The sequence below is a fragment of the Bos indicus x Bos taurus genome, chromosome 14 (genome assembly GCF_003369695.1).
Source record: "Bos indicus x Bos taurus breed Angus x Brahman F1 hybrid chromosome 14, Bos_hybrid_MaternalHap_v2.0, whole genome shotgun sequence".
Lineage (NCBI taxonomy): Eukaryota > Metazoa > Chordata > Mammalia > Artiodactyla > Bovidae > Bos > Bos indicus x Bos taurus.
In genome coordinates, this window is record NC_040089.1 from 81,601,922 (window position 1) to 81,629,910 (window position 27,989).

Below are 27,989 nucleotides of genomic sequence, written 5' to 3' on the forward strand. Positions count from 1 at the left end.
GCTTGCAGAAGGTCAAGTAAATAGTTCTTATTCTTGGCACCAGCCCCTCACCTAGGTCAGGACTAGATCTTGCGGGGTCATCCAAGTGAAAGACATAAAAAAAAATGCACGTCTGCTAGTTTAATCAAACACTTATCTGAGCAAACCACTCAGCCTTCAGACTGTGAAGGAATTTGAGCCATATTTACAAATAAGAAACAAAAGATATCCTTGCTCTTTTCTGGAAAGTTTTTTTTCTTTTTTCCTGGTGGGAATAATTAAATCCTGTGAGAAATGGTATTCAAGTGTTCACGCAGCCTCGTGCCAGCTCTCACAGGGATTCCAAGACTCCTGGCTTCTCCTCCTGTTTCCTGCTGGTGTGAATTGATGGATGTGGATGTATGGGGCCCCTTTTCACTGTTTGTTTGTTTCTTTGTGTGTTTATATGGAGACAGAACCATCTGAGTCACAGTAAGGAATTAGTGGTCATTGTGTTCTTTTTTTCCTCCTTTCAAAAATTCCCATTTCTCATATAGAAGAAAAATGTCAAAATCCTGCTTTTTGGGTCTTTCCTCCCCATGGCCACAAAGCCCGTATATTTCATGGAATTTTCCTCCTAACCAAGAAAGCCAAGTTGGCCTCCCAAATTCCTAATTAATTTGCCAAGACTGTTTGGGCACTGGAGTAGCAAATGGTGGGATGACAGTCAACACGTGTGAAGAAAGCTGCATACCGTGAGGTTTAAAAGTAGCTCCTTTGCAGTTGAGTGCTGGAAGGCCGTGCGTGCGGATGCACTGGGCTGTGCTCTCCTCTTGGGGCACGGCTGTGCTCAGCCAACCGGGAGCAGAAGGGCCAGTGCTTTGCTCACCCGGGCCTGGTGGGAGAGTCTGTGGCTCTGGCTGTGGGGAGCCTGCTCCTAGGGGCCTCAGCTCCGACCTCCTTTCTGCTCCCTGCCCTCCCTGCCCACCCTGGAGAAGACAGGGCAGCTCTGCAGTTCTGTGTTCAGTTCGTCTTTCTTGGCCACATGCCATCATATCAGGCCTCGCTGGGATTTATGGTCTGGAGAGGGAGAGAGACCGTCACCCCAGAACTCCACTCTGGAGTCTATAAACAGAGGTGCAGGGACAAACAGAGGGCCCGTCTTCTCCTCTGTGTGGGCCAGCGGGGCACGACAAGGCGCACGTCCCCAGGGGAGGGTGCTTGAACTGAGACCTAAAGGATGGGTAGAGACTGGGGCTCCGTGGAGGTCCAGTGGTTAAGGCCGCTTCCAGTGAAGTGGGCACAGGTTCGATCCCTGCTTGGGGAACTAAGAGCCCACACACCCTGTGGCATGGCCAGAAAAAACCACACTCGCACTAAGAATGGGTAGAAATCAAGTAGACCTAAGTATATCTGTGTGTTGTGTGCACACGCGTGCACACGCTCTGCCCATGGTTGCAGTGTGTTCAGATGTGCAGGTGTGTGTACACATACACACACGCAGAGTTTATCCCATAAAGAAGAAACTCAGAGTGGAGCCGTTGCCGGGGGCAAGAGCGGGGGGAGGACAGTCTGGGAGTTTGCGGTGGATGGGTACACGCTGCTGCATTTAACGCGCGCCAGACCTACTGGCCGCACAGGGAACCCTGCTCAGGGTCATGTGGCAGCCGGGATGGGAGTGGAATCTGGGGGAGAGGCACAGGTGGGCGTGCGCGGCTGAGCCCCTGGCTGTCCGCCTGAAACTCCCAGCGTTGTCAATAGCTGTGCTCCAGTGTGAAACCAAAGTGAAAAAAGAATGGGACACAGTTGCTTGGAAGGAAAGGGCGACAGCTGAGCCCTGACTGCACTGTGAAGGGCGTTTTGGGAGGAAGGGTGGCCCTGAGCTACAGCGGTATCTGTCAGCCGTCTTTTTATTATCTTCCTCTTAAGGAGCATTTCACAGACATTTTCCCCTTAATCATCTCTCTCCGTAAAATGTAGATACCACAGATAGCTGTAGACCTGTTTATGGACTATCTGTACGTACGAATATGAATGTGTGTGCTTCCTACATAAAAAGCGGAAGCCTGGGTTTTACGCTCCAGGAGGTAGTTTTTTCCCCTTTGGGAACTAGGTCACCCCCAGTGAAAATGCGTGAGTTGGAGGGGGGAAGGTTAAGAGACTTTGAAAGCTGGATTTTGAATTGAGTCATAACTTTCGTGTGACAGAAGACACAGCCTGGAAGAATAGGGTTTGGAGAGCCGTCGAGGTGCACACCTGCGTGGCTGCCGTCCGCACGGAGCGTTCCCGGCCTCGCGGGGGCCCTGTGGCCTCTTCCCGGTCACCGCCTCCCGGCCGAGGCGGCCCCGTCCGTTCCGTCTGCAGAGACCAGTGCGGGCTTTCGCGTCGGGCAGACTCCAGGCCTGCCCGGGCCTCTGCTCTCCTGACCGAGGCCCGTGTGGCGCCTCCTCCGGGTCCGGTCCGGGTCCGGAGAGGCGGCTGCCGCCCGCCCCTGACTGCGCCGGCTCGTGGGGCGGGTCCGAGGCTCTCTCCAGTCCGGGGTCCTCCCGCTTCCCGGGGCTCCAGCCTTCCGCGGAGTTTTCCTTGTGACCCCAGAATTCTGCCGGCTCCTCCCACGCCCCCCGCGTTTCTGGCCTAGGCTCGCCTAGAAACCCGCGTGAGCGCGTGCTGAGGCGCTCAGCCGTGTCCGACTCGACCCCGTGGGCTGCAGCCGCAGGCCCCCTGCGCGCGGGGCTCTCCGGGAGGACAGGGCACGGGTCGCCGCGCCCTCCTCCAGGGCGGCTCCCGACCCGGGGACCTCTCCTGTCAGCAGGCGGCTCCTTCACCTGGGAAGCCCCCAGAAGGGCGCACTGCTGCGTCCTGAGGCTGCAGGGTCCTTTCTGGACGCCCGTCACCCGGCGAGCCTATCCCCGCCTTTAAACCTCCCAGGAACTGACACGCGCACACACTGTGTGTACATAGATAGCTGAGGAGGACCTCCTTGCAGCACAGGGAGCTCAGTGCTCGTGCTCACTAAATGGAAGGACGTGTAAAAAGGGAATCGTGCAGGCTCGGGGGGAGGGGACGTATGTGTGCCTGTGGCTGATCCATGTTAATGTACGGCAGAAACCCACACAGTATTGTAATTAGCCTTCAATTCAAAGTAAATAAAATTTAATTTTAAAAAAGAGGGGATATATGTATACCTATGACTGGCTCACTTTGCTGTACAGCAAGAATCTAATATAACATCATAAAACAACTATACTCCGATAGAAATTAATTTTGAAAAAATCCCCGAGAAGATTCCCAGAAGTCCTGTCTGCCTTCTCCCTTCTTTCTTCTGATCCATCACATCGCCTTCATCCTGTGGTCCATCCTGTGTTCACTGAGGGCTCAGATTTCTTGCTTGTGTCTGGCACTGGGTCATGGGAGTGCACAGCTTGGGTGTCAGACACAAGATGTTTGAGTCCCAACTTCACCCCTTCCATAGGACCCAGGATAACAAACTCTAAGCCTGAACACCTTTCTTTTTTGTTTCATTGAGTTATCATTGATGGGCAGTATTATTTAACTTTCAGATGTACAGCATAGTGGTTAACAATTTTTAGGACTTTCCCAGTGACTCAGTGGATAAGAATCCACCTGCCATCGCAGGGGACTCGGGTTCAACCCCTGGTCCGGGAAGCTTCCACATGCCACAAAGCTTGTGCTGCGACTCCTGAGGCCCGTGCTCTGTCTGCCTCCGCGAGGAGAAGCCCTCACCCCCCAAGGAAGAGTAGCCCCCACTTGCTGAAACTAGAGAAAGCAATGAAGACCCAGTGCTGCTAAAAATTAATTCACTTAAAAAACAATTGTTAAAGGTTACACTCCATTTCTAGTTGTTACAAAATATTGGCTGTTTTCCCTGCGTCGCGCTGTGGATCCTTGTAGCTTGTTTGTTTATTTTTAATCTTTATTTGGCTGTGCCGAGTCTTGACTGCTGCCTGCAGGATGGTCCGTCTTCGTTAGGGCTTGCAGGGCCTGCAGGATCTTTACTTGTGGAGTTTGGACACCTGGTTGCAGCATGTGGGAGCTAGTTTCCTGACCAGGGATCGAACCCAGGCCCCGGAACTGGGAGCATGGAGTCTCGGTCACTGCACCGGCGGGGAGGGCCTGGTCTATTTATTTTATACATAGTAGTTTGTACCTTTTAATCCCCTACCCCTGTCTTGCCCCTCCCCGCTTAAATTCTTCACCTTCAACATGACACTTATAATAGTTGCAATTAAATGAAGTGTGACCCAGCACCACAGCTGGCTCATAGTAAAGAGTAACTGTTTGCAGGTGTCATTTATTATATTGCTTGTTAGAATCTTTGTGTTCTTCTGTGTCTTCTGGCTGACTCTTGCTTAAGTAACTTTATGTTTACAAACACATAACACAAAATAACAAAACAGTAGCCAAAATAGGATATCATGGGAAACAGAATCCATGTGATCATATGTTTCTGCCATACTGCAGCATGCCATTATGATTCTGTCACTCTCTTAGAAACGCTAAATCTCCGTTTCTCATCTTAAAATGGCAGTGTTGATTGCTTGATGGTGTGACTGTGAGAATGAGTAAGAAATGTGTATGAAATATCAAGCCCCTTGCCTGTCACATGATAGCTGTTTTGTGAGCATCAGCTAACGTATTTCATCAATATAAGATGTATAGGACATAAGATGTGACCCGATTTCAGAGTTTATTAAAGGTGCATCTGAAAATAAGTGATTACTGGCATTACATTAAATTCCAGTCCCACTGATGGCTATGCTTGTATCAGTGGGCTTGTTTTTGTTTTTTGTTAATCTGGGTTGGGAAGATCCCCTGGAGAAGGGAATGGTAACCCACTGCAGTATTCCCGCCTGGAGAATCCCATGAACAGAGGGCTACAGTCCATGGGGTCTCAAAAGAGTTGGACACAACTGAGTGGCTAACACACACACACAAGCTTTTTTACGTTGAGGTGAAACTAAGCACTTTTATTTGCAACTGGAAAAAGGAATCTTTAGAAACCAAAGGATGGCAAAGCTTGGAAGTATCTCAGTGTGGTCCTGAGCTGTGCCCGAGTCGCTCTGCTGTGGGGTCCAGCGCTGGCTTCTTGCTTATGCTGCTCACTTATTTGTTTTTGGTTGTTCTAGGACTTCGTGGCTGTGCGCCGGCTTTTTCTGGTTGCAGCGAGCGGGGTTACTCTGTGGCAGTGTGAAGCCTTCTTCTTGCAGGGCTCCTCTTGTGTGGAGAACAGGCTTGAGGTGCATGGGCTTCAGCAGCTGTGACACTCCATGGTGTGTGGAGTCTTCCCAGACCAGGATCAAACGCACGACCTCTGCATTGGCAGATGGATTCTTATCTACCGCCCCACCTGGGAAGCCCTCACACTGGCTTTCTTTGCTCTCTGTCCCAGGAAACAGAAGGGCAACTGCTGAGACATGCACAGCCTGGAACCCCTCAGTCCTTAACAGATAGATAGGAACTCGATCTTTCTGTGTGTTGTGTGCTGTGCTCAGTCGCTCAGTCATGTCCCACTCTTTGTGACCCCACAGACTGTAGCCCTCCGGCTCCTCTGTGCATGGAATTCTCCAGGCAAGAATACTGGAATGGGTTGCCATGCTCCCAACCCAGGGATCAAACCCAGATCTCCTGCATTGCAGGCGGATTCTTCACCACTGAGTACCAGGGAAGCCAATTTTTCTGGGTCCTAACTACATAGTGTGAGGCCAGCTCCTGTCAGCCCTCTGCAGGTCTCTTCAAAGTCAGGTAAACCCAAGCCTGCCTCCAGGTGTAGTCAGGGACCTCCCCAGACTGACCTATATCTGCTAGAAATTCGAAGCTGTCCCAACCAAGGCTGGACATCCTTTTACAAAGCTATACTCCTGGATTTACCCATGACCAATCCAAGTGTCATGGGAAGTAAAGATAAATATAGTAATGTCTTTCCTGTCTGCAAATGTGTGACATACAGAAGATTCCACAGTTTACGGTGGTATATCAGTTACAGTTAGCTTCCTTTATGAGCTATGTGAAATCTTGGAAACAGTGGTTAAGATTAGTATTTCTTTGCCACGTGTAAGTTGAAAGAAAGTTAGTTCAAGACCGAGATATGTCGCTGTGGTCTGTGTTTTCACTTTGTTCACTTTCCATTTGCAGCCCCACCTCAGGGTCTAGGATGGCTGCTGTCACTCCAGCCATTAGGCTTACGTTCCAGCTCTCCATAAAGTAAGAAGGGAAGCAGAAGGGCACTGTTCCTCCCTTCAAGATACTCCCGAGAAGCTGCACACACTGCTCCTGTTTATATCCCACTGACTAGAACATGACCACAAATGGCCGCACTTAGCTGCAAGGGAATCTGAGAGATGTTGCGTTTACTCTGGGCGACTCTGGTGGATTCAAGTGTGTCCTGGTCCCGAAAGAAAAGATATATTGAAGTCCTAACTCGCAGTACCTAAGAATCTGACTTTATTTGGACATAGGGTCTTCAAAGAGGTAATCAAGTTAAGATGAGCTCATTAGGCCTTCATCCAATTTGATTGGTTTACTTATTAAAAGGGGCTATTTGGACATAGATCCACACAGAAGAAAGATAATGTGAAGTACATGTGGAGAAGATGGCCACGTGATGGCGAGGGATATATCTACACGCCGAGGATTGCCAGCAAACATCGGATGCTGGAGGGTGCAAGGAGGCTCCTATAGAGCAGGAGAAAGCGTGTGGCCCTCGGGCACTGTGATCCCACACTTCCAGCCTCCAGAAGGAGGGTCTCCTACAGAGCAGGAGACAGCCTGTGGCCCTTGGGCACCGTGACCCCACACTCCCAGCCTCCAGAAGGAGGGTCTCCTGTAGCACAGGAGAAAGCATGTGTCTCTGCGAGCACCATGATTCCACACTCCCAGCCCCCAGAAGGAGGGTCTCCTATAGAGTAGAAGAAAGCACGTGGCCCTGTGTCACCGTGATCCCACACTCCCAGCCTTCAGAAGGAGGGGTCTCCTGTAGCACAGGAGAAAGCGCGTGGCCCTGTGTCACCGTCATCCCACACTGCCAGCCTCAAGAGCTTGAGACGGTGAATCTGCGTGCCTGATGCACGTGGTGCCCTGTGGGTCCGCTGGTAGCAGAACAAGCGAGGCCCCTGTGCTCGTGGAACTTCAGGTCCAGAGAAGAGGCAGATGGTAATTCTTCACTCAGATATTTAATTACAAGCTGTGGTGTGTCTGTTTGGTGGGAACATGACTGGGAGCAAGACTTGAGGTCTCAAATACACATTTTTGTAAGTTTGCACGTTTCATTCATTTTCAGAATTCCATGCTCAAGGTTGCAAAGTCATGTGCTGAGCCTGCCCTTTAGCCTTTAATTTTAGAGTCTCTTACTTCTACCCATCAGTTTTTTCCTGCCAGATAAAGTCAACGATTGTTAGTATGACAGTTACAGCTTGCAGGTCTCCCGGGAGGGCCTGTGAGGGAGAGGGAGATGATGGGAGCCAAGTCAGGAGGACGTTCGTTTGGCGGAGGCTTGGGCCCCTGGAACGGGAATCACGGATGTTGAGTTGATTGAATGCTTTGTTTTCCACATTCCTGCTCCTCCTCCAGTCTCTTCCATCTCAGTGAACATCGTTACCGTCCACCCAGCTGCTGAGGCCAGAAATCTAGAAGTCATGCTTGCCTTTTTCTTTTCCCTCCAATTCCAGATGCTTCCAAAATGTATCTCAGATGCCTCTGTTTTTCTTTATTTTCCCAAATCCAAACCACTGTCTCCTCTCACCAGGACTACCGTGGCTCTAACTGGTCTCCTTACACCTACTCTTTTTTTCTTTACATTAAAAAAATTTTTTTTCAAAGTTTTGGCTGCGCTGGGTTGCTGCACACAGACTTTCTATAGCTGCAGCGAGCAGGGGCTTTTCTGTAGCTGCAGTGCCCGAGCTTTGCGTTATGGTGGCGGCTCTTGTCACAGCACGGGCCCCAGGGCACGGAGCCACAGGAGTTGTGGCCTGTGGGCTTGACGCTCATGGGGTCTTCCTGGACCAGGGGTCAAACCTGAGCCCCCTGCACTGGCAGGCAGCCTCCCAACCCCGGACCAGCAGGGAGACCCACTTACACCCCCTCTCGCAGCCTTGTCATTCATTCTCCTCCCGGCAATCAAGCCAGCCAGGCCCTGCCGCTCCCCTGCTTGACGGCCTTGGTTGGTTCCATGTTGGGATCAGGGTAAACTCTCAGAGGGTCACTTCGGCTTCCCGGGCCCAGGTGATCTGACCTCTGCTTGCCTTTCAGACCTTCTCTCCTGGCCTCCTTCCTCTTTGCTCATCTCCATCACCACATTTTAGTTCCTCAAGCCAGTGGTTGCTTTCTCTCCATAAAGTGAAAGTCACTCAGCCGTGTCCGACTCTTTGTGACCCCATGGACTATACTGTCCATGGGATTCTTCAGGCCAGAACACTGGAGTAGGTAGCCTTTCCCTTCTCCAGGGGATCTTCCGAACCCAGAGATCGAACCCAGGTCTCCCGCATTGCAGGCGGATTCTTTACCAGCCGAGCCACCAGGCAAGCTTGCATTTGCTGTTTCTTCCACGTAGAATTCTCTTTTCTTGGCTCCTTGGCTTTGACACCTCACTTTACACGCTTCCTCCTCTTTAGTTTGGCTGGGAAGCCTTTTTTTGCTTGTTTGTGTCTCACTGCTTGGCACGTGGGATCTAGGTTCCCCAGTCAGGGCTCAGGCCTGCACCCTCCGCAGGGGACATGGGGTCTCGATCACCAGACCACCAGGGAAGTCCTAGGAAGGGACGTTTTCGTAGCATTTCTGCCCACACCTCATTGGCTGAGACTGTACTGTTCAGCCACTTCAGGGGGGCTGGGAATTTGAGTGCTTCGTGTTCTACCTTTCCGAGGGCGAGAGAAAGAGTAGACGGGATGAAGTGAGCTGAGCCAGACTGACAGTGTGAGCCAGAGCCCTCGCCGCTCTCAGATCTCCCTGCTTGTTTCCTTCACAGATATGTTTGTGTTTTCTTTGATCCCTTCCAGAACACGTGCTCTGTGGCAGGGATAATAGCTAACCTTTTTTTTTTTTTTTTGCTACATGCGCATTGAGCGTTTGTTGAGTCAATAAATTAACTTCTGTGGGTAGAGACAGTGGACACTCTACTTCAGGCAGCATCACAGCTTTACTAGACTACAAGAGCTTCTTAGCGGCAGGCAGACAGGGGGACTTCATTCCAACGCCTGCCACACACCACGTGACACCTAACAGTGCTCAGACAGGGGGACTTCATTCTAACGCCCGCCACACACCACGTGACACCTAACACCGTTATTTTTTATTTTTAAATCTCATTTAATGATTCCATTTATTCATGGTCAAATAAGTAATTGGGAGTCCATTCCCGAAGCTCTGTAATTAATATTCTAAAGCAGAGAGACAAATATAAGGTGTCCTGCAGACCAGCAGCGGCCATATAATTCATACGAAGATCGCGGGCGTCTGGCCTGGTACAGAGTTGGTGCCCATGTTTGTCTTCTAAATGAATTTGAAAATGGATGTCCAGACAATGTATTAGTTATTTCAGATAAAGAGGCAGATGGCACTGAATGTAGTTGTATAAAACGGTAGCCTTTCCGTTTAACATTTTGGGGCCCCTTCTGGTCCTTTCAGGAGATATAATGGAGAACTAGTGAAAACACTTCTGAGATCAATTAAAGCCACACTGGCCGAGTGATGGTACGTGATGAGAGCCGTGCTACGTCATCTCTGCTCGAGTGATGGTACGTGATGAGAGCCGTGCTAGGTCATCTCTGCTCGAGTGATGGTACGTGATGAGAGCCGTGCTACGTCATCTCTGCTCGAGTGATGGTACGTGATGAGAGCCGTGCTAGGTCATCTCTGCTCGAGTGATGGTACGTGATGAGAGCCGTGCTAGGTCATCTTTGCTCGAGTGATGGTACGTGATGAGAGCCGTGCTACGTCATCTCTGCTCGAGTGATGGTACGTGATGAGAGCCGTGCTAGGTCATCTCTGCTCGAGTGATGGTACGTGATGAGAGCCGTGCTAGGTCATCTCTGCTCGAGTGATGGTACGTGATGAGAGCCGTGCTAGGTCATCTCTGCTCGAGTGATGGTACGTGATGAGAGCCGTGCTAGGTCATCTCTGCTCGAGTGATGGTACGTGATGAGAGCCGTGCTACGTCATCTCTGCTCGAGTGATGGTACGTGATGAGAGCCGTGCTAGGTCATCTCTGCTCGAGTGATGGTACGTGATGAGAGCCGTGCTAGGTCATCTCTGCTCGAGTGATGGTACGTGATGAGAGCCGTGCTAGGTCATCTCTGCTCGAGTGATGGTACGTGATGAGAGCCGTGCTACGTCATCTCTGCTCGAGTGATGGTACGTGATGAGAGCCGTGCTAGGTCATCTCTGCTTTATCACTGAAAACAGCAATTCTGGACAGAGGTATTGTCTCCATTTTTACAGATGGGAAAAAACTGTGGTTCAGAGGGTTAAGAACTTTGCCTGAGGTTAAGATTTGTGTGTGAACTCAGACGTACCTGGCTCTAGACCCTGTGCTTTGGAACCGTTACTGTAAATGTGTGGAAGTGATTATATCAAGAGAAAAAATAAGCCAAAAATGCCCTTACTGTGCCTTAGGGATTTAGCTGCTCCTGTGGACAGAGGATAATACTGCGTTTGGGTTGGCGCCGCCCTGGCTCTTGTTGTGAAACTGTGTCCTCCAAGAACTTGACCGTGATGGTCGGCATTCTTGTGAGCTAAGAAATTCAAATGAATAAAAGGCTTGACAGTACAGGCTTGAGCTTTGAAAACTGGAAAGAATGTGTCCATGTCTCCGAGCCTTGTGTATCCCAGGGATTCGAGTGGCCCAAAGCAGTTCATTTTAGGCTGTAATATGACAATGTAAGCTGGGCTCCGGAACGAGTATGTTCTGCTGTTGGAAGGCTGAAAGCACGAACCTTAGTGTCCCGGGATAGCAAGCGATTACATCGTCAGGAGCCTCATGCAGCGACCGTACTAGGCACCGTCAGAAACCTCGCTCCACTCAGCGCTTCGGCACCTGCTTCCCTCCGCTGTCTGTCTCTCTGGCACTGGTTTGGTCCTCATTCTGGCTGCGCCCTGTCTTTCGATCTGTCTGCCTTTGCCCTAAGGATCCGTTTCCTGCTCCGTTTGTCATTCAGCCATGCACACACATCCTCCCCGTGGAACCAGAGAGTGGACCTTCAGAAGGCCTCCGGGTTGGCAGGGACCCGGGCGGCTCTGGTCCCTGCAGGCCTCTCTGGGCCAGAGTAGACCTTGCTGGTTTTTCGACATCGCTTTCAAACTAGTTTGACTTCTGGGAGGGGAAGAAGCTGTTGACAGCGTTTAATGGTCATTGGCTAGGTGTTATTCTTGGCTGTCATCCAGGGTAGATTTATAAATGTGTTTGAAGTTCACCCATATAAAAATGTCTTTTGAATTTCCAACACCAATAGAAGTGTTATTCCCACTACCAGTAATCAGAAACTGAGAGCTGAAAAGATTCCACTGGTTCTTAACATTATGTACGGGTCATATGCCTCTTTGAGAAAGTAGTGGCAGCTGTGGGCCTTTTTCCTAGAAAAAAAAGGGCTGTGTGTGTGTGAGAGAGACAGAAAGTGAGAGACAGAATCGCAGCTGTGCACAGTTTAGTGCTGTGTATGGATCATCTACCTTTGGACCCAGGCTCTAAATCTCCTGGTCCAACCTCATTTTACAGGTAAGGAAAGTCAAGTCCACAGAAGTGAAGTGACTTAGGCAGGCTTAAGGAAGATAACCACAACTAGGCTCTGAGCACTCCTGACCGTGCTGTGAAATTGTGTGTGTGTGTGTGTGTGAGAGAGAGAGAGAGAGAGAGAGGGAGAGAGAGCAGTTTCATGCCTGGCCTGCCCTGGGGAAACCCAGTTTGTATTATTTCCATCCCTTCTCTGCTCCACCCCTGCCATCATAGTCATTTCAGTAATTAATATGATCTGGCCTCTTTTGAGTTTATATTATGTTCAACTGTTTTTAATAGTAATAATGAAAATGCTTAGCTTTGGTTAAACATAGGTCAAAGAATATTACATTTCTCTCTCTCTCTCTCTCTCTCTCTCTCTCTCACAACTTCCTGAAACAGAGCTGAGCAAGTACTATTAACTCCATTTTACATGTTAGAAAATCAAAGACCCAAATTAAGTTGTTCCGGGCCAAGTACAGAGTGAGTTCAGCTTTTCTCATCGGTGAATTCCAGCTGGGGGACTGGACTTCTGTCTAATCCTCTTGTTTGAAACGAGCATAAGCAGGAACACGTAAATCCTTGAGTGAATGCCCAGACCACTGTTCCTCAGCTTTCAGCGTCCCTCAGAATCACCTGGAAACCCCAACAACAATATCCAGAGGTAGGGACTCCCTGGTCTGGGGCGAGGCTGGTTCATCAGCAGTTTTCAGAAACTCACAGGTGATTTCCCCGTGCAGCTGCCGAGTGAGGCGCACCACCCAGACCCTTAAAGGATGTGCTCCGCGCTGCCTCATCCTTCCGGTGCTCGGAAGACAGGCTGTGCGGGCTCCGTGCCTCAGGTTCAGGCGGAAGGCGGGGTTCCGTGGCTTCTCTCTGAGACACTGCAGAGGCGCGTGCGTGCTGTGCGTTTTGCTCGGAGGTGTCTCCTTGCCGCGCATTGGTTCCAAGCATATTTGACTCATGATGTCACACTTCTCACGAAGCCGGACGGCAGCCCCCAGCCCCTGACCGTGTGCCCGAGCCCCCGTGACGTCTGCGACCAGCGCAGCGGCTTTGAATCGTTGCAGCTGGGCCTCGTGGCATTCCAGAAGCCCGGCTCCCCGGGAGCCAGCCTCAGACACAGCTCTGCCCCACGTCCCTGAGGAGGGATGGGCTTCCAGCCCCTTTGGATGACGAGGCTGCCACAGAGCTGCCAGGGCGCAGCTGCGGTCCCGCAGCCTGGGAAAATCCCACCGTGTCCTGTTCTCTTTGAACGGCAGAAGTTTTTTTAAAAGAGAAGGAAAACGTACTGAGGCAAGTTTAAGGCTAGTTTAAGGAGGTTGATTTCTTGTGAATTCAAATACGCGTCGGGTATTTCGGTTTAAAACGTGGATTTTTCTCTGCTGAGGAGAAACTGTTTCCTTCCCCCTCCTCCTTCATGCTAGGCCTGCGGCCACCCAGATTTGGCTGCAGCTTCTGCTGACTGGGGAAAAGCTCCCAGGGCAGGCGTTGAGACGCGGCTGTCTTGCTGGGGGGCGGGGAAGGCCAGCCATCTGCCCAGGAGGCCCCCAGAGCCCCCGCTCTCAGACGAGAGAGAAAGCTGCCTTTGTCTGGGGCCGCGTGTGACCAGCTGCTGGGCCTTGGTGGGGCCACAGTGGCCAACTGCACAGCGTTCTGGCCTGCATGAACCCACAGCTGGGCCGATGAGCTCAAGTTCCAGAATAATCAGGGCCAGGCACAGACCTCATCTGTGTGGGCTCAGAGGTGGCATGACCGCCTGCTGCCTTGGAGAGGTCAGGGGGCGGGGTTGCCTTGGAGAGGTCAGGGGGCGGGGCTGCCTTGGAGAGGTCAGGGGGCGGGGCTGCCTTGGAGAGGTCAGGGGGCCTTGGAGAGGTCAGGGGGCGGGTTGCCTTGGAGAGGTCAGGGGGCCTTGGAGAGGTCAGGGGGCGGGGTGCCAACCGTTCTTTGTGTGCTAAGACAGTCGTGTCCGACTCTTTGCGACCCCATGGACTGTAGCCCACCAGGCCCCTCTGTCCATGGGATTCTCCAGCAAGAACACTGGAGTGGGTGGCCGTGCCCTCCTCCAGGGGACCTTCCCAACGCAGGGATCGAACCCGGTCTCTCATGTCACCTGTATTGGCAGGCGGGTTCTTTACCACTGGCGCCAGCTGGGAAGCCCCGAGCTGCTGTGGGCCACCTGCTTCCGTGTCAGCTGGAACCAGAGCTGTGTGGCCCGGCGTGGTGCCTCAGGCTCTGGGGAAATCTGTCACTCCCTCTCTCGGAGCTTCCGATCGTGTGGAGGTGGGATATATACCGAGAGGGCTGGGAGAAAATCCGTGTCTGTAACTAGGTGTTCCATTTGGGGTTTTTGTTTGTTTTTTAATTGTGTGTTGCACCAGCTCTTCTCTGCAGACGTGGGATCTCTGGTTGCAGCGTCTGAGACCCTAGTTCCCCGACCAGGGATGGAACCCGGCCCCACCATGGAGCAGGGAGCCTTAAGCTTGGGACTGGCAGGGAGGTCCCGGGCGCTCCGTTCTGCAGTCCCGAGTCCACGCCCGCCCCCACTGCACCATTCGCCGGCTCTGTGTCCTGACCCCCAGTGTGAGTCCTCGCCCCACACGCTCAGCGCCCTGGGGCATGTTCCGTCTCATCTGGAGGCCAGCACCAGTGTCTCATCAGCATAGCTGTGCCTCCGAGTCCTTGCTTGCCTTTGCCTTAAACCTGCCTCTTCTCTCAGTCCTCAGCTTCCATCCTCAGATCTTTCAGTCCTGTCTGGCCAGTCAGCTTCCATCTTTATGTCTCTGTCAGATTTCTGCTGCTGGAACCCGAGCTCTGACTCGCTTATCCTCTGTCTCAAGCCTGTGTGACTGTTTCTGTTTGACGCTTCTTTTAGAGGGTCTGGTGGTGGGCGAGAGTCCTTCTTGTTGGACAGGCAGTGGGAGGAGCAGATAGATACAGGCTGGTGGTTGGGGCGCCTGGGCAAGCTGGAAGCTGCCAGCCCTTCTGCGTTCATCTCTCACCTCAAGGGCAACTGAGAGCAGCTGTAGTCCCGTTAACGTCGCTGCGTGTGTGGTAATAACTTCTCCCTACCACTCGTTTCCTTCTCCCTGGGCACTCAGTAAGTCCCTCCGTCGTTTATGGCTCCCAAATTGTCATGTCTGGCTGGGCGACTCCAGCTTTCTTTCCTGAAGGTTCTGGAATGGGATTATTGGGGAGGCTGGAGAAGAAATCCCTGGAGGACTATGCGGGACCCTGGGTGGGGAAGATGCCCTGGAGAAGGGAGCAGCTCCCCACTCCAGTACTCGGGCCTGGAGAACTCCATGGACTGTACGGTCTGTGGGGTCGCAGACAGCTGGACACGCCGGGGTGTCCTCACGTGTATGAGCTCACGGCCGGTGGGGTTGAAGCCGCTCTCCTCAGCCGGGGGCAGGACCGCAGGACCCAGGTCCGGGGCCACATAGGGTGGGGCGGGCTGCACTCCACGGCGTCTCTGCGGGCCTCTGTCACCCGGGCAGCCGTGAGCCATGCCGGCTTATACACCTACCTTCCAGATGCTACGCACATTTCTCCCGTGCTGACTCGACTCCGAGGCTGCCTTGGAGAGGGACTCTGGGAAATGGACTTCTTGCTTGGCCGAGTTGACACCGCGTAGCTCTGTTCCCTTGTTTATATGTATGCCCTTCCTAATAAGTGGCCCTCAGAATGCTCCTGGTACAAGTATGAGGAGGGGATGGGGAGAATAAATGTGAGATCCACCCAGTGAAGGAGAACGGGGTATCCTCACGAGCGGTAGCTCCTTCTCTGCCTGCGGTACTGGTGCATGCTGTTGTGTGTGGAATTGAGTTGCATAATCTAGAATGAGGTTGCTTTCACTGTTGTCTCTGTGAGCAGAAACCCACTCTGTCTTCTTCCCTCTGGCTCCTTGAGGCTGGGGCCCAGAATGGATTAAGTGTTTAAAGTAGGAGCTCTCGGTTTGGTCTTCTCTCTCCAAACTTCTAAGAGAACTGGTTCTGGCAAACTCGAGTTGTCTACACGACCTAGCTTATTTTGGCTACTTCGTGAAAGAAGCAATATGACCAGGCTGAATATGACCATCTGGAAAATGTTCCTGGAAGCATTTTTAAATGCCCAGAATGGAAGTCAGCTTTTCAGGGTTAGCCTATAATCACTTTCTTACATACAGGCTTAGTAAGAAGAGTTTGGTCCTGGCTAAGAATCCAGTGGATTAGCCTTAGAAGTAAACATTCATGCGAGCTGACCGGGAGGGCAGACTGCTTAATGCGACTATGTCTGGTATGTCCTCTGGGCATGGTGGGAAGGAGGAGCCCGTCTCTGCTGGGCTCAGACTGGTGCTACACCCGTTGCCTAACGCGTGTCATCTCCTGTCGTCTTCGTCACACAGCCCTACGAGCTGCAGATTAGCTGTGTCTTACAGTCGAGGCTGAAAGAGTGACTCACAGCCTCTGCTTGTGCAACTCAGTGACAGAACGAAAAGCCAGATTCCCCCAGGTCTGCCTGGCTCCAGGGCCCTTAATCTTCCCATCGTATCACGGTGCTCTTCGTGTCAATTGGCATTGTTCTCCTTTCTGCTCTTCAGCTCGTCCATCTGGCTAATCTTGGCAAACTGTGTTATCAGCTCTGCCAGGGGTTAGGCATTTCTCCGGGAATGGAGACATTGGAGGGATGCCCAATCTTCAAATCCACACATTCTCTGGGTCTGTGTGTGAGGCTTCTGAAGTGGACCTGCCCCGGAGTGTAACACACCGGGCCGTGCCCTCTCTTTCCCGCTGGACGGCGGGAGCCGGGAGGTGGCTGGCTTTCCTGCCCCAGCCCTGTGCCGCGTCGGTGTGGAGCTCTCCTGACCCTTCGGTGCAAGTCCCTGAGCTGAGACGGTCTGGGGAGGCTGGTCGGCAGCCTCTTCTCTGCACGCACGGATTTCTGGGTCCTGAGTACGGCCCTGGCCACTGGTGGAGTCAGGAAGGGGCTCCAGAGCAGAAGTGTGGGCTCCGCTCTGCCCCCTGGGAGCTCTGCTCCCGTTAGCCTTCTCTAAGACAGTCTAAGGGTCTGGGTCCCGGATATCCTGCCCCCCAGGAGGTTGCTCCATGCTTAGTCCTGTTTATAATCTTTTTACTTTTCCCGTCAAAACACTACCAGCTTGACAGTGGCCTGTGTATCTGTACAGAGTGCACACACACGTGCGCACATACACAGGAGCAGCAGCACTCCTGAGGAAGAGTGGAGGAACGAGGCCCGCCTCACTCGGGGGCCCCTGGTCGCCCAGCGCGGAGGACTCCACCCCCGTGCAGGGGCCCGAGCTCGACCCTTGGGGTCCCAGTGGGGACTGGGAGCCGGCAAGCTGTGCAGCCGGCCTAGTGAAAATATTTAAAACAAACAGAAGACTAGACTCAATCGTACATGCTAGAGAATACCATCAATGCACAGCAGACCCCCCCTTGTGATTAAAATAATATATGAAAACACCTGTGGGGTGGGGTGGGGTGGGGTGGGAGGGAGGCTCAAGACAGAGGGGACACATGCATCCCTGTGGCTGATACGGCAGAGGCCAACACAACATTGTAAAGCCATTATCCTCCAATTAAAAACAAATTAATTTAGAAAATATATGAAAAACGCATTGCATTTGTGAAAACAAACTTGTATGTTTTTGCATAAAAACATGAATAACCTTATGAATAACATTACTGTCTTCTGTGTCTCATTGAATTTGAACATCTTGGGTATATTAATTTTACATTTTAGTATAATTCAGAAAAAAAGCATAATTTCTGGGTGTCAAATGGCGAATGACAGACATTCTAAGGGTAAACTGCTAACTGAGTAAAGGTTTCTTGTGGAGGAAAGAATTCAGGGTCAGCGAGGAAGTGTGACCTGGAGCCTCTTTGCTTTGGCCGTCAGCTCCTGTGGGAGTGAATGCTTGAGGTCAGAGCGTGTCTCCCGCTGGTGGAAGACCCAGTCTGCAAAGAGGGGGAATTGTAGGGAGCTTCCGTGTCCACAGGGCCGCCAGCTGTGTGTGGGAGGAGCGGGGTGTCATCACGGCATGTCTCCTGCCGTGTGAAGGCTCCCGGGTGTCAGACTCCTCCAGCAGAGCAGGACGTCCGGGGAGTCCAAGGGTTATCGGCGCCTGCGTTGCTTCTGTTCAGTTCCCTGAACCTGGGCAAACCACCGGGCCAGAAGCGTGCTGTCTTTAGCTCAAGCAGCCCCTGGACGCAGTCCCTGTGCAGTCATGAGTTGCCTGTGGGGGGGGACGGAACTGCCAGTGTGGACCGCAGATCCTCTGCCAGCCTGGCCCGCGTCTCAGAGCACGGCCAGGAAGGCGCACGTTCATCCTGACTTGGGGAGCCCAGGCTCTCTGGACTGACCTCGAGCTGCTCACGGCCGAATCCCCGCCAGGGCGTCACGACCACCCCCACCCCCCGAAACCGAGCAGAGTGGACCAAGGCTGGCCTGGGTCTGAAGGGAGCAGATTCTTTCTGAAGCCAGCAAGCACTCTGAGTTTTTCCATTGGCAGCAAAAGTTCTCTAGCGGGTTTTTGTTGTTGTCCCTGTTGTATTGTGGAAGAAAGTTGTTCTTGCACACGTTGGTGTTCCTTCAGGGCTAATTGTGGAGTCTGCTCTCCGGGGACACCGCAGAGCCGTATAGCCTCTGAAAAGGCTCCGAACGCAGGGGAAAGCTGGAATTCTCTGGAGAGCAGCTCCTGTGTGTGTCTGAGAGCCGGATCTCTGCCTCCTCCCACGCCAGCCACTGTCCAGCCAGCTGCATACTTGGTGGAGAGATTTATGAACTGAACCTACAGCTGCAAGTTTTCTTTCTTTTTTTCCAGGAACAGTGTTGCGCTGTCAGAGCTATTACGCAATAAGCATAGACACACAACTTATTTCCTCCAGGAATGTACAAAACTCCTGAGTAGTATCCTTGTTGAATCTGAGCGTTTATAAACATAAAGCATTCTGTGGGTGGAAGGAACTCATGCGAGAGGTGTAACTGACGTCTTGACGCAGCTTATGTCTCTAGTGCTCTGTCCAAGGACCATCCGTGAGTCTAGTTAAATGCTGTGTGACTACTTCAGTTCTGAAGCAACTTTATTAAAGTGAATATCTTAGGGACAGGAGCAGAGATTCTTCTAACTGAATCCCACTGTTCTGCTTACTTTAAAATTATGCTGATTATTTACTGTGGCTTATGGATTCTTTATCCTTATGGAGTTCTGTTGGATTGGGAAACTTTTTCTCTTATCACCCTGTGGGGTTTTTTATGTTTTTCTTTTTAAAAATGTTTCTTTCTTTTATTGAAGTATAGCTGGTTTACAATAGCATGTTAGTTTCGGGCGTTCAGCACAGCAAGTATCTACCTATCACTGAGTCAGCAATTCAGAATAAATAAATGTGTATGATATTCTTCTTCAGATTCTCTTCCCTTATAGGTTATTACAAAATATTGAGTCTCGTACACATGTCACACGGCTCATCCTTTTTGGTTGTCTTTTTTTTATACAGTAGTGTGTATACATTAATCCCAACCTCCTAATGTATCCTTCCTATTTAAATTTCTCCATTTAAAATAAGTATGTTTAAATTTCTGATATGAATGAAAAATTGCAACTTGACATCTATTTCTGTTTCCCAAACCAGAACCCAGCTGGCTTCCCACCTGTGGACCTGTGTGATGGTCTGACTCTGTTTCAACAGTCTGCATCCACGGGGCTCTTTTGGAGGGAGAGGTTGTACAGGAAGAGGGACAGAGAGAACATTTATTTAGCTTCACTGCTATTAAACACTGGGCTTAGTACCTCGTCAGGTTTGATCCCCATAATAAATACAATCCCCATTCTACAATTGAGTAAAGTATAACTCAGAGAATTTGTAGCTTGGCTGAACTTGTAAATTATAAAAAGTAAGAGTTTAAAAAATTGATTGTACTGTATAGAAAATGTACAAATTATTCATGTACATCTCAAACTATATTACAAAGCAAATCACGAGTGAAACTGCTACCCAGGAATTCTAAGATCATGGATTAGTTGTCTGCTTCTGAATTTTGTATAACTTTATCGTACTGCAGTCTTCATACTGGGGACATGTTTAGAAGTGGACTCCGGGACCATAGCTTATGCACATATGTTACACCTAATGAGACCAATTGTTCTGTCCTTTACTGAAAGTGAAGAGGGATAATCTGCAGCGTCACTGTAATGCATCTTGTTGCTGTTATTGGCCTCACGCATGTCGGATCTTGGTTCCCCGACCGGCTTCCCTGACCGGAGATCGAACCCACGCCCCCTGCGGGAAGGCAGAGTCTTAACCCTGGACCGCGAGGGAAGTCCCTGTAGTGTGTCTTTTAGACCTCTGCCGTTGCTGTTATTTTGCCTGGAAAATCCCATGGATGGAGGAGCCTGGTAGGCTGCAGTCCACGGGGTCGCTAAGAGTAGGGCACGACTGAGTGACTTCACTTTGACTTTTCCCTTTCATGCATTGGAGAAGGAAATGGCAACCCACTCCAGTGTTCTTGCCTGGAGAATCCCAGGGACGGGGAGCCCGCCGGGCTGCCGTCTATGGGGCCACACAGAGTCAGACACGACTGAAGCGACTTCGCAGCAGCAGCAGCAGCAGTTGCTGTTATTTACATGTTGAGAACACTTAAGCTCATGAGAGCACCTCCTCCTACACTCCTTCATTTGTACTTTTCTCAACTTCTTGTCTAAAAATCGTGTCTCCCTTGCAAATGTAATGTAAGCAAACTCTTGGCCTAGTTCTTAGCACCTAAGCAACCAGGAGACCAAGTTGCTATAACAGTTGTTCGATAGTTGTTTGATCACTAATGAAGAGGAGTCATTTTTTCTTTTTCTTTAAATTTTTTGACTGTGCCACATGGCTTGCAGGATCTCAGTTCCCCAACTAGGGATCGAACCTGAGCAACAGCAGTGAAAGCCCGGAATCCTAACCATTAGGCAACCAGGGAGCTCCCAAGTAGGTATTTTTTCTCATATTAGAGCTGAAAGATGCTGTAAAGTCTCATATAATAATATACATTTTTTCCCAGCCAGCCCAATTGATCCAATGCTTGGAGAAGTGATGTAGCGTGTTCAGAATGATTCAGCTCTCTGGGTGCAGAGCAAAGACGAGACTTTATCTCCTGCCTGCTGACCCAGGCTTTCTCCATTGCCTGTGCTTAATTTGCGTGTGTGTATCGTCTCTCAGTCATGTCTGACTCTTCGCGACCCCATGGACTGTAGCCCTCCAGGCTCCTCTGTCTGTGGAGTGAGTTGCCACTTCCTAGTCCCAGGGATCTTCCCAACCAAGGGATCACACCCGGGCCTCCTGCACTGCAGGCGGACTCTACCACTGTCCCACCTGGGAGCCCCCTTGGGGAAATCCTCACTGGGGAGGCAGAAAGGAAGGAGAGAAAGAGCAGGTCCCAGAGACACACGTTTTAGGATTTTTTCTTTTTATGCGAATAAGCTGAACTTTATAGATGACTAAAGAGTGGCTCACATTGAACATGGCAACCCCCCGTGCTGTGTTGATACCTGATACCAGCATCCTCACCCACCTACAGAAGACAGGCGCTCCTGAGCCTTCTGCTGGCCTGTCTCCATTGGGAAGCAAAGATCACAGTAACAAAAAGGGAACGTCAGTTAAAGGCACAGATTAGGTGATGTAGTCACCATGGCAAATGGTGTGGCTTGGGGGGTTTTCTGGCTGAGTTATATGCAGCGTTGTTACCAAGGGTCATTATGCAATCCTTTATTCACCTTGAGTTCTTCCTCTGGGAATCTTTAAAATCTGCACCCAGGAATCATTACTGTTCACCTCACTCTAGCAGAAGAGTTATGAATAAATGTGGTTATTTAAACTTTGGTTGAGGATCATGAGACCTGATAGGTCTAGCCCAGTTGTAAAGATTAGTCTGATTTATGCTGTTTTCATTTCAGTATTTATTTTATTTACTCACCTGGCTGTGCTGGCTCTTAGTCGAGGCACGTGGGCTTTCAGTTTGCGTTGCGGCGTGCAGGGTCTTCAGTTGCAGCGTGCGGGGTCTTCAGTTGCGGCGTGCAGACTCTTAGCTGTGACAGGTGGGATCTGGTTCTTTGACCAGGAGTCAGACCCCGACCCCCTGCCTCGGGAGTGTAGAGTCTTAGCCGCTGGACCACCATGCAGGTCCCTGAGTTATACTTAAAAGAGTAAAACCGCCCCCTTACCATTTTCCTTATCATTCCCCTGATGATGATGAAGTGAGCATTACTCCATTTTTCAAAGATGCTGGAAGGAAAAATCAAATCATTGTCCTTAAGACACTTGTGTGTGAGAGGTGCTTAGATACCACATCGAGGTGTGTTTCCATGTGGTATCAGGGGCCATTTGGGGGGAACTGGTCATCACTCAGGGGACAAGGTAGCCTGAGGCTTCAGTATACAAGCATGTAAAGAACTTTGGGAACACGTTAGGTGGTCCTGTCAGCCATTAGAACGCTGCCCATGTGGACTGGCAAGCCGCACCCTGAGAAGCGATCCAGGTGTACAGATCAAATGGCTGGACTTTCCAGGTATGGATAAAAAAAGGAAAGAAACTTAAAATCATCCATTAAGAGACAGTGCTCTATTTAAATATTATGCTGTTGCTTTCGCAGTCTTGTATGTTAGATTATGGAAGCCATGGTGTAATAATTTGGAGCAGAGTTTAAAGAACTTTCTGGCGCTAGTGGTAAAGAAAGTGAAAGGGAAGTCGCTCAGTCGTGTCCGACTCTTAGCGACCCCATGGACTGCAGCCCGCCAGGCCCTCCGTCCTGCCTGCTAATGCAGGAGACGCAGGAGACATGGGTTTGATCTCTGGGTGAGAAAAATCCCCTAGAGAAGGAAATGGCAACGCACTCCAGTATTCTTGCCCGGAGAATCCCATGGACGGAGGGGCTGGTGTACTGTAGTCAGTAGGGTCACAGAAAGTCGGACACTGCTGAGCATGCATCATTAAAGAAATAGGAACCATTAAAACATAGCTTTTTTCTTTCTAAACTTTCAACAGCTTTCAAGTGTTTCCTAATCTATTCATGACTCCTTAATCTGGCTCCCCCTCAGCCCTCTTTTGGTTTGGATACCTCGGCTGTGAAAGAGCCTCAGCTTCGTCCTCGGCAGGTCTGGCCGTGGTGTGTATCTGCCACAGTAACTCTTGACACGGGGCTCATGTGTGGCTGTCACAGTGCGTGTGCTGACACAATGGCGGTTTGGGGTTTTGCATTTTGAGCAGCTTGGGTGTTATCTCTGACGTAGATCTCAGCTTGAGCATTTCATGCATTGTTATTATGCATTTTGAAGTCTAAGAAAGAAAGAAAGTGAAGTCGCTCAGTCATGTCAGACTCTCTGCAACCCCATGCACTACAGCCCACCAGGCTCCTCCGACCATGGGATTTTCCAGGCAAGAACACTGGAGTGGGTTTACCATGTCCTTCTCCAGGGGATCTTCCCAACCCAGGGATTGAACCCCGGTCTCCCGCACTGCAGGCAGACTTTACCATCTGAGCCACAAGGGAAGCCCTCATTTTAAAGTTTAGAAGATAGCAAAATTTGGCTTTATGGATGAAATAGGAACTTCCCTGGTGGTCTACTGGCTAAGACTCCACACTGCCAATGCAGCACTCCCGGGCTCGATCCCTGGTTGGGGAACTAGCTCCCACAGGCCACCATTAAGACCTGGTGCAGCCAAATAAGTCAATAAATATTTTGGAAAAGTAAAAATTTTAAAAATGAAAGAGATTGCAGGCAAGCAGTAAGTACAGTAACATCTGAAATGTCAGTCCCCCTCTTGTATTTGGGGTTGTTAATTCTCAGAGCTGTAGGATGTATTCAGTTCAGTTCAGTTGCTCAGTCATGTCTGACTCTTTGCGACCCCATGGGCTGCAGCATGCCAGGCCTCCCCGTCCTTCACCAACTCCTGGAGCTTACTCAAACTCATGTCCATTGAGTCGATGATGCTGCTGCTGCTGCTGCTAAGTCGACTCTGTGCGACCCCATAGACGGCAGCCCACCAGGCTCCCCCGTCCCTGGGATTCTCCAGGCAAGAACACTGGAGTGGGTTGCCATTTCCTCCTCCAATGCATGAAAGTGAAAAGTGAAAGTGAAGTCGCTCAGTGTGTCTGACCCTCAGCGACCCCATGGATTGCAGCCTACCAGGCTCCTCCATGTGGGGTGGGGTGCCATTGCCTTCTCCGAGAGTTGGTGATAAGATCTGACAATTCACATTTTCAGCAAGCCCTTGAAAGGTGACTTATATTTGCAATACAGCTTGAAAGCCGCTGTTTTATCTTGGGATGGGATTTTCACTTAGGCAACTGAACAGCAAAAACGCCTTAAACAGGCACTTCCCGGTGGTCCAGTGTTCGAGCATCCACTCGCCAATCTACTCACTGAGCCCGGACCCGCTGCCCACTCGGGGAGGACCCCACGTGTCGGAGCAGCCAAGCCCCAGCACAGCCAGAAACAAACCAACAAATAGTTTTCTACACGTTGGCTTAAATAATATAGACTGAGTTTGTAGTTGAAACTTCTAACATGTAACTGCCTCAAAATAAGCTTCTTCACTAATCAGCGTACTTCCTGTCACAAGGAACGTTCTAGCAGGGTAGCTGGGATGCCTGGTGGGATTTGTAGAGAGGAATTCTACTTTTTGTGGGAGCTCGATTAGGGTGATCTCTAGACACATCTGAGGATTCTGCTTGATTGGGAATTTCAGTGTTAGCCTGCCCGTCACACCTTGGTTCTGCTTTCTGTCTCCTTTGATTGGACAGGCTTCCGTTTCCTACTCACTGGGACTCAGCTCTCCCTGATTCTTTTCTGGATCCGTCTGGGTCTCTGTCTTGCTCAGTGTTTTATTATTTTCGGGGAAAGCCTGAAGCAGCCGTCCCTTCCAAGCCTTCCTTCTTTTTCAAGATGAGAAAGAAAAGAAGAACAGCTGAGAGTGGCTTCCGTAGGAGAGTTTCCGTGGCAGGGATCCCAGTGCCTGGTGGATACAGGTTTCCCGGGTGGAGAGAGGACACTGGGGCGATCCCGCGTGCGGCGTGTCTCCTCCACCTCACTCCCAGTCTGCATGAAGCACTCAGGTGATTGTGATGGGCCCAGCCATACAAGGACTACTGGGCAGCTGTACAGCCCCAAGCGCACCCTGGCTGTTCGGAGGGCTAGCGGCTAGCGTCCGACCGCCAGCACGGGGCAGGGGGATTAGAGGCGAGGTTGCTTCCTTGGTTTGGCTCCTTCCGGGGAGGAAGCCTGGGGCGCAGCCTCAGTGTTTATCCAGCCTGACCTCAGCCCGCGGTGTCCGAGTCCTGCCTCCTCTTCTTGTTACCTCCTACCCGACCGACTCCGGTTTTCAGAACCTTTCTGCACTGCCCTGCTGCTCAGAGACATCACGTACCCAAGACTTGGGGAGGCTTTATTCCTCCTCTTCATTAAAGATGGTATTGTTCGTTCGCTCAGGCGTGTCCGACTCTTTGCGACCCCATGCACTGCAGCACGCCAGGCCTCCCTGTCCTTCACCTTCTCTCAGAGTTTGCTCATTAAGGATGATGTCTTCCATTTCCCTTCTTTATAAAGTGAAGGTGAAAGATATATATGGGAAGACAAGAACTTGAAGGTAATATGCAAAAATAGTAGTTATATTCACTTGAATTATGAATAGCTTTTTCATTTCTGCAAACTTCTCTAATACAGCTGGTATACTGCTTTGTTTTTTAATTAGTAAACTGTTTTTTGGTTTTTTAAAGAGAAACAAAACCAAAGCACCATTGAGATGAAAACAGGGGCACATGAACTAGGGGGAGAGGGCTAAGAGGTACCCACTTCTAGCCGAAAATTAGGACTAAGTGTGCAGTGTAGGGAACGTGGTGAAAAATACTGTACTGACTTTGTATGGCAACAGATGGTAACTAGAGAGGGTCATCCTGTATAAAATTATCGAATCACTACGGTGGCACACCTGAAACTAATATAAGCAATTATATTAATTTTAAAGTAAATGTTAAAGTAAATTTTAAAGTAAAAACAAAAGGTAAAAAAACTGAAGGTGTCCTCCTTGTAGGAGATGAGTTCAGAGCAGCTACAGGCGCTTAGGAATGAGCTCTTTTCAGTGAACTGTGGAAATGAGGCCATTGCAATCAAAGCTTTGAAAACCGATCTGATAAAGATAATTGTAAGCCTGACTTGAGTGTTCGTAACTGCCTGGGGGGCATGTAAAGCGCTCTGACCCCCGCGGGAGGCGCTGGGTGCCGAGGTTGGTCTGTTCAGAGGTCAGCGCACGTGCTGTGGGTTTGCGCTTTTTCACGTCAGTAGAGAAGTCGTCTCGCCTGGGCCGTGTGGTTTCCACTGTTACTTGTCACGTGTGTTGATTTTCAGAACATAGTGTACCAGAGACGCCAGTTTGAAGTTCATTAAAACCAGATACATTGCATGGCAATACCTGCCTTTCTGGATCATTTTGCACATTTTTAATAACAGGACATTGGACCCGCTGGAACCACAGCACCTGTTCGGACCACTTAGGGAGAGATGACATCTTTCCAACAGGCTGACTCTAAAAATACTACCTTGAAGATAAGCAGGATACATGTTTAAAAGGCTTTTTTTTTTTTTTTTTTAACTCATTCAAGGGGAAAAAATGAAACAAATGTCTAAATTTCTATATTGTTGAGGATTTTAAGTGACAGAAGAAGCAAGTCAACCTTAACTGAGTAAAAACCTTCTTATGAAGTTGGAAGAAGCTAAACAACATCAACATCACAAGATATTTTAGGGAACCCAGACTATTTAGGGCTTCCTTGGTGGCTCAGATGGTAAAAGAGTCCTTCTGTCTGCCTGCAACGCAGGAGACCCAGGTTTGATCGCTGGGTGGGGAAGATCCCCTGGAGAAAGGAACAGCTACCCACCTGGTGTTCTTGCCTGGAGAATCCCATGGACAGGGAGCCTGGCGGGCTACAGTCCATGTGGGTGCAAGAAGTCAGACAGAACTAAGCGGCTAACACTTCCACTTTAGTTTTGAAGCACCTAGCCCGCCTCTCCTTATCTCTTTCTCTCTGGTGGCCCCAGATCAGGGATCACAGATCTGAAACACCTCTCATCCAGGTGTGAGAAAAACAGAAGTGCTGAGGACCACAGCATACGAGAGAACATGACCATTCAAAGGGGCAGCCGCTACGGAGCAGGGTCCAGCGGCCATCCACGTCTGGTGTGGTTAGATCTTCAGACTCTTCCAAAGAGGCCAGAATCTGGAATTTTTAAAAATATATTTGTTTCTGTTTCTTATTTGGCTGCACTGAGTCCCAGCAGGGGCACACAGGATCTGCAGTCTTAGTTCCTGAGTGCAGAACCTCTAGTTGCAGAATGTGGCATCTGGTTCCCTGACCAGGGCTCGAACCCAAGCCCCCTGCACTGGGAGCGTGGAGTCTTAGCCACTGGACCACTGGAGAAGTGCCCTAGAAATCTAGACTTTGTGTGAAAATTTCCTAATTTTTAAATGTTGGTCAAGGGAAACAAACACTACGCAGGGGACAGAATACAGTTCTGGCTGAGACTGAATGCTGCCGGCGCCCCCTGAGCGACCGGGAGACGCGTCTCACCCTCGTGAGCCTGGGAAGGGGTCGCCAGAGTGCAGGCGCACCCGGCAGCTTCTGCCCTCTCCTTGGGCGACACAGAAAGACTCTTCATCCGTTTGCAGGAAAGAAGCGCCTTGCTCTAAAGTCGGCTCTCTGGATGGGGAGGGGATGGGGTTCTCGTTCTTTGACTCCTGACGCTGCAGCAGAAAACACAAGCTCTAGCAAGTGCCTACGTCGTTGTCGTTCGGCTGCTCAGTCGTGGAGTCGTGTCCGACTCTCTGCGACCCCATGGACTGCAGCACACCAGGCCTCCCTGTCCTTCACTGTCTCCCGGAACTTGCTCAGACTCACGTCCATTGAGTGGGTGATGCCATCCAGCCATCTCATCCTCTGTCGTCCCCTTCTCTTCCTGCCCTCAATCTTTCCCAGCATCAGGGTCTTTTCCAATGAGTCAACTCTTCACATCAGGTGGCCAAAGTATTGGATATTCAGCTTCAACATCAGTCCTTCCAATGAATATTCAGGACTGATCTCCTTTAGGATGGACTGGTTGGATCTCCTTGCAGTCCAAGGGACTCTCGAGAGTCTTCTCCAACACCACAGTTCAAAAGCATCAATTCTTCAGCACTCAGCTTTCTTCACAGTCCAACTCTCACATCCATGCATGACCACAGGAAAAACCATAGCCTTGACTAGACAGACCTTTGTTGGCAAAGTGATGTCTCTGATTTTTAAT

General features: G+C 50.5%; 1 protein-coding gene across 10 annotated transcripts in view; it reads left to right on the forward strand.

Moving 5' to 3' along the window:
* Positions 1 to 27,989, forward strand: part of DEPTOR (DEP domain containing MTOR interacting protein) — a 199,406-nt gene that overhangs the window by 122,730 nt on the left and 48,687 nt on the right. The window contains exons 9-10 of one of the 10 annotated variants that reach the window (XR_003514533.1): positions 9,598 to 10,302; positions 10,347 to 13,448. The exons of 7 other annotated variants lie outside the window; for them this stretch is intronic. Coding sequence is in view for 2 of the 3 variants with exons in the window: in XM_027561697.1 (XP_027417498.1) it covers positions 6,112 to 6,129 (18 nt within the window). In the remaining variant the exon portion in view is untranslated. Of the gene's footprint in view, positions 1 to 6,111; positions 8,366 to 9,597; positions 13,449 to 27,989 lie in introns of those variants that run through there. 2 more of the 10 variants (XM_027561697.1, XM_027561699.1) reach the window with 2 other exon arrangements.